Below are 14,760 nucleotides of genomic sequence, written 5' to 3'. Positions count from 1 at the left end.
TAGTATACTTAATGGATGACGAGTGACGAAACAGAGGTAGGTACAGCAGTGGCCTACCGTACTGCTATATATAGTATACTGGTGGACACTGTCAGCAAACTGCTAAACTAGTCTAAAAAATGCACCACAGGTATACAATGTAGATGGATAGTATACTTAATGGATGACGAGTGACGACACAGAGGTAGGTACAGCAGTGGCCTACCGTACTGCTATATATAGTATACTGGTGGACACTGTCAGCAAACTGCTAAACTAGTCTAAAAAAATGCACCACAGGTATACAATGTAGATGGATAGTATACTTAATGGATGACGAGTGACGACACAGAGGTAGGTACAGCAGTGGCCTACCGTACTGCTATATATAGTATACTGGTGGACACTGTCAGCAAACTGCTAAACTAGTCTAAAAAAATGCACCACAGGTATACAATGTAGATGGATAGTATACTTAATGGATGACGAGTGACGACACAGAGGTAGGTACAGCAGTGGCCTACCGTACTGCTATATATAGTATACTGGTGGACACTGTCAGCAAACTGCTAAACTAGTCTAAAAAAATGCACCACAGGTATACAATGTAGATGGATAGTATACTTAATGGATGACGAGTGACGACACAGAGGTAGGTACAGCAGTGCACTCTGCACTGTACTCCTCCTATATAATATTAATTATACAGGTGGTCCCCAGTCCCCACAATAAAGCAGCACACTGTGAGCACAGATATGGAGTGTTTTTCAGGCAGACAACGTATACTGGTGGTCACTGTCAGCTAAACTCTGCACTGTACTCCTGCTATAGCTGCTCCCCAGTCCCCACAATTAAGCAGTGTGAGCACTCAGCACAGATATATCATGCAGCACACTGAGCACAGATATGGTATGGAGCGTTTTTTTCAGGCAGAGAATGGATAAAAAAACTGGTGGTCACTAATCAGCAAAACTCTGCACTGTACTCCTAACAGCTGCTCCCCAGTCCTCCCCACAATTAAGCAATAAAAAACAAACAAGAATCAACTGTCTTCTACAATAAACGGAGAGGACGCCAGCCACGTCCTCTCCCTATCATCTCCAATGCACGAGTGAAAATGGCGGCGACGCGCGGCTGCTTATATAGAATCCGAATCTCGCGAGAATCCGACAGCAGGATGATGACGTTCGAGCGCGCTCGGGTTAACCGAGCCATACGGGAGAATCCGAGTATGGCTCGGACCCGTGTAAAAAGGGTAAAGTTCGGGGGGGTTCGGTTTCTCGGAAACCGAACCCGCTCATCACTAGTTCCTGTAGGGTTACCGCAATACATTTGGCTCGTCAAATATGCCCTTATTTATCAATGAGTGATAAATTTCACTGTGAGTGATAAATTGCACCAGCCAATCCGCCCCTAACTGTCATTTTTCAAACCCAGCCTGTGACATGGAAGTTAGGAGCTGATTGGCTGGTGCAATTTATCACTCACAGTGACATTTATCACTCATTGATAAATAAGGGCAATAGCATGTATTAAAGAAAATGGATACATCCACCCTTAAGAGTGGCCTATTGTTTTTACAATGCGGTGCAGTGCCGGATGGGTACCTCCTGGTTTCCCTGGGGAATGAGTATCAGGGCATTAATATTAAAATATAGAGTATTAGCCTTTACTAATTTGGGAGTCGCTGTATTATCTTATACAATAGTAGCCTCTATTAATGTTAATGTTCCGAAACACTTCAATAATCGCTGGCAACTCATCCAGAAGGTTCCAGTAGTCCTTTTTTAAAATTGTTGATTAGGAGACTTGGGTTTCGTTGAGCTTAAAGCTTTGACCTCTGTATAGAAACGTGTATAATATAAATTCAGATTTGAACATTTGTATTTTACATCCACTTTCATGTTTCCTAAACAAAACACTTTTTCTCTAGTATATATGATAAGTAGAACTGGCTGTTATAGTGGACTTTCTGATACCATTCTACTGTATGGTAATCTTGCAGTAAATCCTGATATCACAGAGCCTTTGTCTTGCTCCATCTTCCGTATGACTAAAGACCCGATTTGGAGATGTACATAAACCCAGTTGCTTCCGTCAGCACATGTGCAAACTGGGTCCTGCATGGTCGCAGGCAGTGCCCCCCTGAGCCGCAGCCTGTTGTTTGGGGATGGAAGGTGGACAGAGCTGGAAAACAGTACCTGAAAATTTGGGGTTGGGGGAGGGGTGTGTGGGGGTGTCGTCCCATTGTATGGGAGTGGCATGGCCTGGATCTGCATTATCGGACACAGATTTCCTGACCCCAGCAGTGGAAACAGCCCAGTCATCCTGTGTAACCAGAGGGTTACTCAGATGGGCAGTATTCACGCAAGTGATCCGATGCTGCATTCGCAGCCACAGCAGCAGATCATATAAGCCTGCAGAAGGAGTATATTTACTCAAGACGCCTCCTGCTGCTTTGGCATATTTTCGTACAGGAGCTTGCTGCTGTTTGAACGGCGTCCAAAGCTCTCTATCCCAACACTGCCAGCTCCCTACTCCTGACAGCTCCCTACTCCAAGGCTGGCAGCTCCCTACTCCAACACTGCCAGCTCCCTACTCCTGACAGCTCCCTACTCCAAGGCTGGCAGCTCCCTACTCCAACACTGTCAGCTCCCTACTCCAAGGCTGGCAGCTCCCTTCTCCAAGGCTGGCAGCTCCCTACTCCAAGGCTGGCAGCTCCCTACTCCAACACTGCCAGCTCCCTACTCCAAGACTGGCAGCTCCCTACTCCAAGGCTGGCAGCTCTCTACTCCAAGGCTGGCAGCTCTCTACTCCAAGGCTGGCAGCTCCCTACTCCAAGGCTGGCAGCTCCCTAGTCCAAGTCTGATAGCTCCATCCTCCGAGGCTTGCAGCTCCCTCCTCCAAGACTGAAGACAGACAGGTATGCTCTTGTCAGGAACCCATAGATCTCCAATAATGCATTAAATGAGGAAGGCTTCTATTCTTTTTTTTTATTTGATTAATTTTTAATAAGGTTTCAAAATGATACACCGAACAAGAGAGGAAGCCAGTCATGGGGCGAACCTGGTTGAAGAGGCATGATGAGAGCTAATGACCAGGTCCCTATCAAGACATATCCGCACCCTGTCCCCGCCACCCTTAGACCATGTGACATCGTAACACCATGAACAGGGGCCTGGGAGCACCTCCATAGGCTATAGGGAGCCATTCCAGGCACACCACAAGCCAAAGGAGAGTGCCATTGGGGCAGAGATGGTGCCTCCGCCTCGGTCTTGCATCCTGGGCTGTAGCAATGGTCAGACACCCCTCGCTATTGCCCTTCCAATTACATTGACTCATACAGTATTTAATACTGGGAGGCTTTCATCACACAGGTACAGTACGTCCGAGTCCCCCAGCCAATCACAGTAAATATAGTAATGTGACAGGTTGTTTCCACCCCACTTCACAAGACATGGAGGTCTACAAGATGTGGAGGTCTACAGTATGAGACTGTCCTATTAATGATGATTAACCGATGAGACATGGGATCGTGTTTGGCCATTATACTATATTATTATCTGATCAGAAGTGCCACTTAGGCCGCCGTTCAGCCTTGTAGCTATTAGTCGCTTGGAACTAGATATTGCTACACATAAATATAAAGTGTAACTGTTACAGACAGGCTTTGTAGCCGGCAGCAACATATTTCCATTTTCTTTGTCAGTATAACTTCTTTTATTCTCTCCCTATTTGTTCCAGATAAAATACAACAATCTCTGATATGTTTTGTTTAATTGCATTGCTTTCTGCGGCGGAGGCTGGCGTTCGTGTCGGAACATCGCTGAGATACCTCGAAGGTGAATTATAAAAACATTCGGAGCTGGATAAATTGAAATTCAGGTGCTCGGCTCAACGTGGAGCAGAAATCAGCAAATCATTCTGCCAGCGTCTATAAATTCACATGTATCAAGCTGTTTTTCTTACAGTAAATGGTAAATGTATAGGAGATGATGGGAATGTTACTTTCAGACTGTTAGAATAAGGAAAAAATTGAATTAAAAGGGAAACACTTGATTTACTATGTAACTGAGCAGACTGCATATGCCAGCTTCCAGGACTGCTGAGGTCTTTTTATCAGGATCTGACCAAGCAGAGCTGCTGCACATGCCCAGTGGTAGCAGATTCTTCTACCAAGTTTGTTGTGTGTGTGCAATTGATTCCTCAATCAGTGCACTGGACCAGAGAGTAGCTACCAGGAAGAAGAGACAGGAGCCTTACCATGAGGTGGGAGAATGTGTACTTAGAAAGTGCAGTCCAACTATGAATGCCGATATGGTTCAAACTGTCAACAGGCACCATATTGACATCCTCAAACTGTTGACAGGTCTACAATGTCCACATCTCAAACGTCGACATGAGAAACGTGAGCATTCTGATGCTGCTGATGGTTAGGGTTAGGCGTCACCAGCAGGCAGGGACGGACTGGGGGCTGAAATCGGCCCAGGCATGCGAGTGCGCGCACATAATAGGGGCGTGTGCCGCTAAAAGGGGCACGTGGACACAAACGATGGGGCGTGCTGCCTGACTTGCAGCACGCCCCAGTTGCTAGTGTCCACGCACCCCCTTTAGCTGCATGCGGCCTTCCCGGCTTCCCAGAGGTTGCGCAGTGTGCAGCCTTCCCGGATCTCTGAATAACAGGTCTGGCCCTGCCAGTAAGGTTAGGGTTATGCTGCGAAGGGAGGTTAGGGATTAGAGTTAGGGAGAGAAATACTTACTGACCGTTGGAACCTGGAGGAAGATCCTGGAGCCGCTGTTGCCACAGGTAGAAGGTAAGAGGTACTAGACTATCAGGGACAGTGTGTCGACAGTTCATCATGTCAACATATAATATGGATAGTGGATAGACATGATGAATCATGGTTACTGTTGACAAGTCATGCCATAACCTTTTGAATCTAATATAGTATTTAACTTTGTGGCACAGAATGATGAGCGATGATTGGTTATGATTAGAGATTAGCGATATTTGTGACAAATTGTCACGCAAATAGGGCAGAATCCAATGTTGGATTACTGCAGGTATAGGCACTCCCAATACCCGTAGTATCCAATAATAAAAAGTGGTTGCAGGGTTTTCAGCACTGAAAACCCTGAAATGCGTGGAAAAAATGATACTCACCTGTTCGTGGGTCTCCGGTAGTCTCCCCTCCATCTTCCAATGGGGAGGGGGCTGCTGGGATTTCTAGGGGCTGCTGGAGGCGCAAGGGCTTCCAGCGACCGGCTACAGGGGGCTGGGGTCACAGACTCACACACACTCACACCCACCCACAAACATTGCAGACACGTGAAAAGGCTCACATGCCTCACATACTCACCGCTCCTGAAGAAGACCCGGCCCAGGATACAGACACCGCTTCGGAAGGTGGGTAATAATAACTGCGTTATTAAGCGGAAATTTATCGGAAACATCCAATTTCTTAATTAGTTAATTTCTTATTGAATACCTCGGGGTATCAATTGAATACCAAAACCCTGTGGCCGCCCGCAATTGAATTCCCAACATACAGTGGAGTAGGCCATTTTGTGGAGGTGTGAAGTACAGGCTGCACAACCTGCATATTCTGCCTTTTCTCCGACAACTCCGAAGAATGGTATTCTGCTCCAAAATTATAAATCCTGCCTCCCACATCTCAAAGAATTTATAGTCCATAAAGACAGCTGGTAAGACGGCAGTATCAACTTCTCCTCTGTAGGAATAATAAACGTAAGGAGAAATTACGCATGCAGCAAAAATTCTGCATGAAATGCGTTAGACCAATTTTGTCTGCGAAACGCGCAAAACTCAGTTTTCTAATGCAAAATGATGCCGTAATTGCACGGCACAGTTCTGAAAACTGTAAATGTTATTAGTCCCTAAAAGGAGTACCTTACATACTGCACACATTAAAGGTGTATTAATATACAAAAATGAATGTATTTTTGAACATTCATATGCATAAGAAGTGTTGGCATAAATATATCCAGATCAGGGAGTTCTTTGAATACATTAGAGGGTAATTAGTATAAATATACACAATTTAGGGGATATATGTAAAAAAAATAAAAATGTTAAGCAACATCGTCTTAGATGAACAGCGCTACACGCCATGTTGATCACGCCATTCATACATAACCATATCCTGCCCCCATTTCGGTTGACCGAAGTATTGCATTATCAGTCCATCACACTTCTGGGGTTTACTGGATGGGAGATTTAATGCGTCACGCGAGTCTGAGAGAAACACAATCCATCTGTAGGGAATGGATTAACAAAAAAAAAAAACAACAAGAACAAATATAACTCTAAGACACTACACGGTGCCTGACCGTCACGGCTAACGAACGCATGAGTGAAGAGATGGAACCTTGCGGGACCCTTTCTTGGTTAGCGACTACAAACGTGCTCAATGCCACAGCTCAGTAGCTAGATTTAATTATCATTTCTGAAGGAGCAGCAAAGACTGAAATTCCGTCTTGCTTGACACAGGTCGATCTAACAGTTAGATTAATTAGAAACTTCAGTCCTGTGGGTGAAATGCATTCTGTAATATGGATGAATCTGTACATATTTCTTTCAGTAACGGCTGGTGATAAATGACAGGAAGAACAACACAAAGAAACAGGCGCACTTGCAAGTTCTGCTGCTGATAAATGACAGAACAGAGGGCTGCGCTGTGCGCTGAGCTGTGACCCGGCAGGTGTGAGGCAGAGGGAAGGGATTTCTCTCTACAAGTTAATCATACTTCCAGGTGGTTGGGGTTAGACCATAAAACAAGAAAGATATTCTAATCAGGGCAGGACTGCAGGTACATAATCTTCACAGGCGCGTCCGCGGCGTATACATTCCACCGCAGATGCTAATTCCAGCAATGCCGTATTTGCAAACATATAGGATGACACATGGTGAGCAATGTTTGTACGGATTACACATTGGGGGACATTCCGAGTTGATCGCTCGCTAGCTGTTTTTAGCAGCCGTGCAAATAGCAGCCGTGCAAATGCATAGTCGCCGCACACGGGGGAGTGTATTTTTGCTTTCCAAGTGTGCGAACGCCTGTGCAGCCGAGCTCTGCAAAAACATTTTGTGCAGTTTCTGAGTATGTATTCTATACATAAGAGATGAGCAAAATCTCCTTATTGGGCCTGATTCAGATTTAGAAGTAAAGCTAAAAAATCAAGCAACTGTGCACCTGGGCAAAACCATGTGCAGTGCAGGTGGGGCAGATGTAAAGTGCAGAGAGAGTTAGATTTGGGTGAGGTGTGTTCAAACTGAAATCTAAATTACAGCGTAAAAACAAAGCTGTCTAACATGTGTGGGTTACATGCAAAAGCAGCCAGTATTTACCCTGCACAGAAATAATATGAATGTAATTCCTCTCCTTGCATTGCAACATGGGGGGTCATTCCGAGTTGATCGCACGCTAGCTGTTTTTAGCAGCCGTGCAATCGCATAGTCTCCAGCCACTGGGGAGTGTATTTTCGCTTTGCAAGTGTGCGAACGCCTGTGCAGACGAGCGGTACAAAAAAATTTTGTGCAATTTCTGATTAGCTCTAGACTTACTCAGCCGCTGCGATCACTTCGTATTTTTGGTCCCGGAATTGACGTCAGACACCCGCCCTGCAAACGCTTGGACACTCCTGCGTTTTTCCAACCACTCCCAGAAAATGGTAAGTTGACATCCACAAACGCCTTCTTCCTGTCAATCTCCTTGCGATCGGCTGTGTGAATGGATTCTTCGTACAATCCATCGCCCAGCAACGATCCGCTTTGTACCCGTACGACGCGCCTGCGCATTGAGGTGCATACGCAGTAGTGACCTGATCGCTGCGCTGAAGAAAATGTCAGCGAGCTATCAACTCGGAATGACCCCCATAGTAATGATGATGAGGAGGGCGGAGTGGAAGCAGAAATGTCTCTACTGCGCATAAAACTGGGCTCTAATCATCACACAAGGGGCTGTGGCAGGGGACATGTCGGGTAATAGATGTAGGGGTCTATGAGGTCTATGTACTACGCCTTGGATGGAGATAAACTGCAGAGAGATAAAGTATCAGCCAATCAGCTCCTAACTGTCATTTTCAAACACAGCCTGTAACATGACAGTCAGGAGCTGACAAACGGATACTTTATCTCTGTCCACTTTATCATTCTCCAAGGCTTAATACATTTTCTCCTCCATCTGCACGGATGCACAGTGTGACACGGACACACATACACACAGTGTGCAGAAGTAAAAAAAAAAAAAAAATCACTCCGCTGCCCCTGACATCACCGCTGCGCCCGAATCAGGTCTGTTGACTCTTCTTCATTTTATTTTCATAATTTTAAAATATTAATACTCTGCTTTATTGTTCGGCTTACATTATTTTATTTCATTGTTATTATCATCTTGCGGTGACATTACTCTGCCGCTCTTGGCGCGCCAGGTCCCGTAAGCCTCAGCTAGCATCAGGCGTCTTTTTTCTGCAGCTTTTTCCCGCAAATGCGTCTTAGTTGCAATGATGTGACTAGGACGCACAAGGAGGCTGCACTAATTAATGTGATCTACAGATAGATACACGGTTATCTTGGCTCCTCTGCTGCACCTAGGTGCACCATGGATTATTAGCATAAACCCTTCATCTATTGTTCTCATCTGCAATACAATGCAGAGAGAACAAGACAGCAGGGGATTAAGTCATTACAGCAGGGGATTAAGTCCGACTGCCCTGACTCAATTAATGCTATTAAAGGCCAAGATAAACATGGATCAATCTGTATAAAGTGGCTGCAAGTTTAATGGTGACTACTAACACGGGGTAATTCATTTATCCCCCCTGCCCCCTACCCTAACCTGTCCGGGGTGGCGGCTAGGGCTAAAGACACAGAGGGTGTTAGCTACAGCTAATCCCAGGGGGTGGCGGCTAGGTGCTAGAGGCTACAGGGGGTGGCTACTACAACTAAACCCCACCCCCACCCCGGTGCGTAACCTTACCCTCCTCCCCCCGCCGGGTCCTAACCCTCACCCCAATATTTACCCTCGGGATGCCGTCGGACAGGATTCCACCTGTGCAATACGTGAGCGTCCCGATTTAAAGGGATAGAATGGTAAGCCTAGTCCTTGGCCACGCGTCTACACCCTGCCCACTTCTCAAGAAAGAAGCGGGATCGGAGAGGGTGGACTACGCTCCTGGGAAGCCAGTGCAACCCACTGCATAATGACCAAGGGGGAGATGTATCAAACCTTGAAGAGAGATCAAGTGGAGAGATATAAAGTACCAACCAATCAGCTTTTATTTGTATTTGAAAAATTACAGTTAGGAGCTGATTGGTTGTTACTTTATCTTCGTCAACTTTACCTCTCTCCAGACTTTGATAAGTATACCCCTAAACCGCTAAACAGTTCAAGAGGGAAGGGAGATTTGGTCATATGTGGTGAACTGTATATATTTATCTATAAATGACTTATATGTATGAGAGTACTGTATATTTTGCTTTTTTTTTACTTATGTAAACATACAGAATGTACATTTTATTATTATCTGTATTTAGAGTACAACATTTGTGCCTACCCATACAGTATAATTATCACCAGCTGATCTACTTTCCCTTTAATGCCAGCAATATACAGTAACGTCTTATGCCTTCTGTAACCTGCATCAATGAGGTGATGTCACTGTACCTTGGGTAATGCGTACTTGGGCAGCTTCATCTGTACGAATGGTTCTCTCCTGTACGAGACATAATAGTGTGGCCGTCCCCCGGAAGTCAGCTGCAACAAACATCAAGAAGAACGTCATTTATTGCAGCATTGTATACCAGTATAGATGCCAATAAAATTATCTATATCATGAAATAACACCCAATCAAATTTGGCTTTAAGCCTTTCATACAATGAATTCCAGAATGGGAAGTATTAAAATGTATTAAAACATGAATATTCACACAATTACAAAACATGTTTATGCAGCACACATTTGTGACAATAACTGCAAGAATTACACTACTGAGGTCAGAATTTTCTCCACCTATATTCTGGGGGTACAAGTTTTCAATTGGGAATCCTCACTGTGGAGCCAACATTTCTTTACCCTACGCGTTTTGTCTCCACATGAGACTTCATCAGGGGTTAATCTCTGTAGTAGGACAAACCTGAAATAAATATTATGTATTAGTGTCTGATAATGTAGCCAGCCCGGCAGAATCTAGAGATGTCGAATAAATGATCCACCAGGAAAGTTGAGCCCATATGCCAAATTACAGGGATATCAGTCCTTGATTTTAAGAGCAATTGCAAGTTAACGAATTTATAGGTGCGTCCAAATGGTGACAACGAATGAAAATAGTGATATCCACTAATTCACATGGATAGAGCGGAAGACTTCTGTCATGTGTCAAGTCAATGTGGCTTGACGAGAATCAGCCACATTGACTATAGCTTGCCCATGCTCCCAAATGACACGGGAAAGATCCATTGTAGAGAGAGTACTGTCATACGGTGTCATCTTCTCCTATTGAAAGTAAAGGGAGCAGCCACACATATAATCGCTGGCAATCATATGGGACACATCTGTATATATAAAGTCCACAAGAAATCCAGCACTCCTTTTAAGGAAATCAACTCACTGCATGCTCATGTTATAGAGTGTCCAAAGGGTCAGGAAAAATCCAGTCCGCACATGGCACTGCAGTATTTCAATAACATGTATTCAATGTAAAGACAGCATGTACAGATGTAGCCATGCTCATCTTACTGCGATGCGGCATGTTGAATCACGGCAAGATCGCTTCATTCATTCCTTTAGTACAGTATGCAACGTTTCTGGGTCACAGAGGACCCTGTTCTTCCGGATGCTGTATGAATAGTTGTGACAATACTGCAGTGCTATGTGCGAATTAGATTTTTCCTGATCCTTTGGACCCTTTAATACCATGCCAAAAACCCAAATACAGTACGTGCGCAGTCACCATATTTTGAGATGATGAAGCGGTGAGGCTGCTGTGCAGTGACACATCCTCGGTGAGGCTGCTGTGCAGTGATAGTGACACATCCTCGGTGAGGCTGCTGTGCAGTGACACATCCTCGGTGAGGCTGCTGTGCAGTGATAGTGACACATCCTCGGTGAGGCTGCTGTGCAGTGACACATCCTCGGTGAGGCTGCTGTGCAGTGACACATCCCCGGTGAAGCTGCTGTGCAGTAACAAATCGCCAGTGAGGCTGCTGTGCAGTGACATCCTCGGTGAGGCTGCTGTGCAGTGACACATCCCCGGTGAAGCTGCTGTGCAGTGACACATCGCCGGTGAGGCTGCTGTGCAGTGACATCCTCGGTGAAGCTGCTGTGCAGTGACACATCGCCGGTGAGGCTGCTGTGCAGTGACATCCTCGGTGAAGCTGCTGTGCAGTGACACATCCCCGGTGAAGCTGCTGTGCAGTGACACATCGCCGGTGAGGCTGCTGTGCAGTGACATCCTCGGTGAAGCTGCTGTGCAGTGACACATCCCCGGTGAAGCTGCTGTGCAGTGACACATCGCCGGTGAGGCTGCTGTGCAGTGACATCCTCGGTGAAGCTGCTGTGCAGTGACATCCTCGGTGAGGCTGCTGTGCAGTGACACATCCCCGGTGAAGCTGCTGTGCAGTGACACATCGCCGGTGAGGCTGCTGTGCAGTGACACATTGCTGGATAAACCCGAGCTCTCAGTGAGACGTCGCTTTCACCTCCCAGTCCGCTTTGCGTTGCTTACTCAGGACACCCAGCACTGGCAGTACACCCCAGTAATCCCCCCAATCGTCAGACCCCATGTGGTGCCACACGCAGGGAACACAGAAATCTCATTTTAAAAAATGTTGGTTTCAGCTTGGACTGAAAAATATGTTCTGGATAAAGTGAAAAATTTCCAATAGTACAATCTCTATGAATAAAATATATTCTGCCATAAGTATAAATTAATACATTGTTAAGGGAAACCTCTCGCCGCCAAGCAGTCGCCAGAACATGTTTCTCTGTGACAGCGAGCAGGTAACACGCTGAAATCTCTGTGCTGCAGGTGTCTGGCGTCATCACGGATATATTTATGTGCTACAACAGGTGACAGATGCATAGTCAATGAATATTTATGTAGCACAGCAATAGAACTAGCAATTCTGCATCTGCAAATGACACTCTCAGGTATCATTACCCTCATACGACACTACTTCCTCTACCATGGATCTTTCCTGTGTCATCTGGGAGCTAGCAGCGAATTACTCTACTGTGCATCTGCGCCAAATCTCCGCAGGTTCCATCCCAGATTCTCCCCCCCCCCCCACTACCCAACGTTGCTGTCATCGGTACCATCCATTGTACAGGGGTGGCTGCTGGGAGTAAGCAGAACAGCAGGTGCGTACAGGCGAGAACTACAAGCGACACAGGACATCCGGGCTCATCAATCAGAGGCTACAATTCACAGGCAGGGGAAAAGCACTAATTTAGAATGCAAAAAAGTGTTTTCAACTGTTTGATTAACGCCACATTCACAGTATTCGTCATTAGGATTTATAAACTTAAAACAGCAAATTATATTAAAATGCAGCTTTAGAAGTGAGGATAATACGGCTGAGAAAGAGTTATGGCGGCAGATCTCGGTCAGCGTGAAAGCAGGTCGCCGGTTGTGCTAGATAAGCAGGTTTGGGCATTACCCATAGTGTAGTACATTAGCAGAGAATTGGGAGGATAGAAAGATGAAGCATTTTTCAATCTTTCAATTGTGGGATTATTAAAATTATCTAGATGGAGAAATTATTTGAACAAATCGGTAATGAAATCGTTGGGAAAAGAGCCATCATTATCCATTTATAAGAAGGGTCTGTGGCCATCCTGTTCCTGTAACAGCCCCCCCAGCTGTAATGTGATTTACATGAACGCAGAGATGATGGACAGATGGTGGGAACCTTTGCGCAGATTAGGAGCGCCCGGCAGTGCCCTGGTTTCTGCACCGGGTGGGTCAGAGCTGTCCTGTTATCTGAGGAGGAAGCACGTTCCAGGGTTCAGCTCTCAGCTCCAACCACAATTTTGTCAAAGTGCTTTGACATTCAGCAAATTGATTCTCAAATCTTTTTTTTTTTCTAACCGAAAAAGTAATTTTTTTAGAAAGTCACTTATTCACAATTTGATGCTCAAAATTGTGCAAGTTACAATTTTATTAATTCCCCTTAAACCTAAAGTTTATTGCAATATGAACCATTTCAGTTCTGTGTCATTTGCCTACTGTTCTGATACAAAGTAATTTAGGGATCTTATTAGGGTTCTAGGTACAGATGGGATATTTGTCACAGAAATATTGTAATCATCTTCCCTAATATTCTGCTACAGTATATATCAACGTTTTAGATTGCCAGTATGCAGGAACACCTTTTTGCAAGGACAGTGCTTGCAATCAGTGTCGGATTTGGGCATCAAGGGCCCACCAGGAGAATGCAGTGGTACGGGCCCATACTTAGGGGTGTGGTCAGTCTCCAAAGGGGGTGTGGCTAGCCGCAACAAAGAAAGTGTATGTTCTGGGCCCCTTTATAAATGTATTCCATCTATGCATGACAATTTACCAGATTAATGCACTGTAGAAAATGTATAGTCCTGCGCAGTATAATATAACATATGTATAATGTGTAATTCAAGTGCACAGACTGAAATCTGATTCCTGGAGAAAGAGGTTGGCCCTTAGGTAGTGGGGTCTACGGGGTGTTTCCCCTGTACCCCACGCTTGATGATGTCACAGCCCGGCCCCCCGAAGTTCTCTGCAGCGTCTCCTCTCCTGGCTACTCCCGGAGAGGAGATATTGAAAGTAGGTAAGTATGTGCAGGATATCTTTGCAGACCCTTTTCTATCTTATTGGGCTCTATGTGTGATGATGTAATACTCCAAACACGGAAGTTTACTGCTCTTTGATACATGGCGCCCCAGAGAAGATCCGAGCTGTAACTGCAGTCATTTCAGATGTGTATCACTAGCCCTGCTCTATTATGTATAAATCATCGCTCTTCCCACACAGTGCAATACTGCAATGCAGGTCTGCCAGAACTGTCACTCACTCCCTGTCTGCTGTGTCAGAGACGCGTCTCCCTCACGATGCACACCTGTTGCAGAGGAGTGATAGAAAGCGTGTAGAACATGTTTATTGAATTCTAAGCACTGCAGTGATTCCACGTGTATTAATCAGCTCAGCTATATATATTATATATCGTTTGGTATACAGTCATTAATATCAGAGAGCAGCTTATTTGTTCATTAAAGGAGGGGGAATGCTAGTGCTTATTTCTTGAAAGGGACCAAATGACGGTTGATATTTCACCGTCTACAGCGCTGTGTATATTGGTCTTGACGCTAATTTGACAGGAATTGCCCAGCCGCAGGGAATCAGCTGTGCAAATCCGTACAAATAAATTGCAAATGCAGCGGGGGGAGGTGGAGGGGTGTCTGTAGGAGATAGATGCCTCCTGCACGCAGTTGTGAGATCAGAGTACAGCGTCTGAGGACGCAGGCTCAGATTCCCGTTCATGTTAGCAGGCCTCGGTCAGTCTGTGTGAGCTGAAAGTGATTCGGACAGGCCGTATGATCCAGACAGCCAGGTCCAGGAAGCCTGCATCTGACAACACAGACCCTTGGCCTGGCACACCTGCACAACGGGGACGACACACAGACCCAGAAACACCAGATTTGTACATAAAATATCGGGTTTGTGTACAAACCCAAATCAGGCCACTGGATGCTGCATTGGGAAAAATTATTGGTAATACAATACAC

General features: G+C 45.5%; 1 protein-coding gene across 1 annotated transcript in view; it reads right to left on the bottom strand.

Moving 5' to 3' along the window:
• The window catches only part of LOC135057441 (VPS10 domain-containing receptor SorCS1-like), a 675,310-nt gene that overhangs the window by 233,035 nt on the left and 427,515 nt on the right, over nt 1-14,760 (bottom strand). Inside the window, exon 9 of the mRNA XM_063963334.1 lies at nt 9,666-9,755. Within this exon, the coding sequence (XP_063819404.1) occupies nt 9,666-9,755 (90 nt within the window). The remainder of the gene's footprint in view (nt 1-9,665; nt 9,756-14,760) is intronic.

This window comes from Pseudophryne corroboree, chromosome 3 (assembly GCF_028390025.1).
Source record: "Pseudophryne corroboree isolate aPseCor3 chromosome 3, aPseCor3.hap2, whole genome shotgun sequence".
Lineage (NCBI taxonomy): Eukaryota > Metazoa > Chordata > Amphibia > Anura > Myobatrachidae > Pseudophryne > Pseudophryne corroboree.
This window is presented reverse-complemented; position numbering and strand designations above follow the sequence as displayed.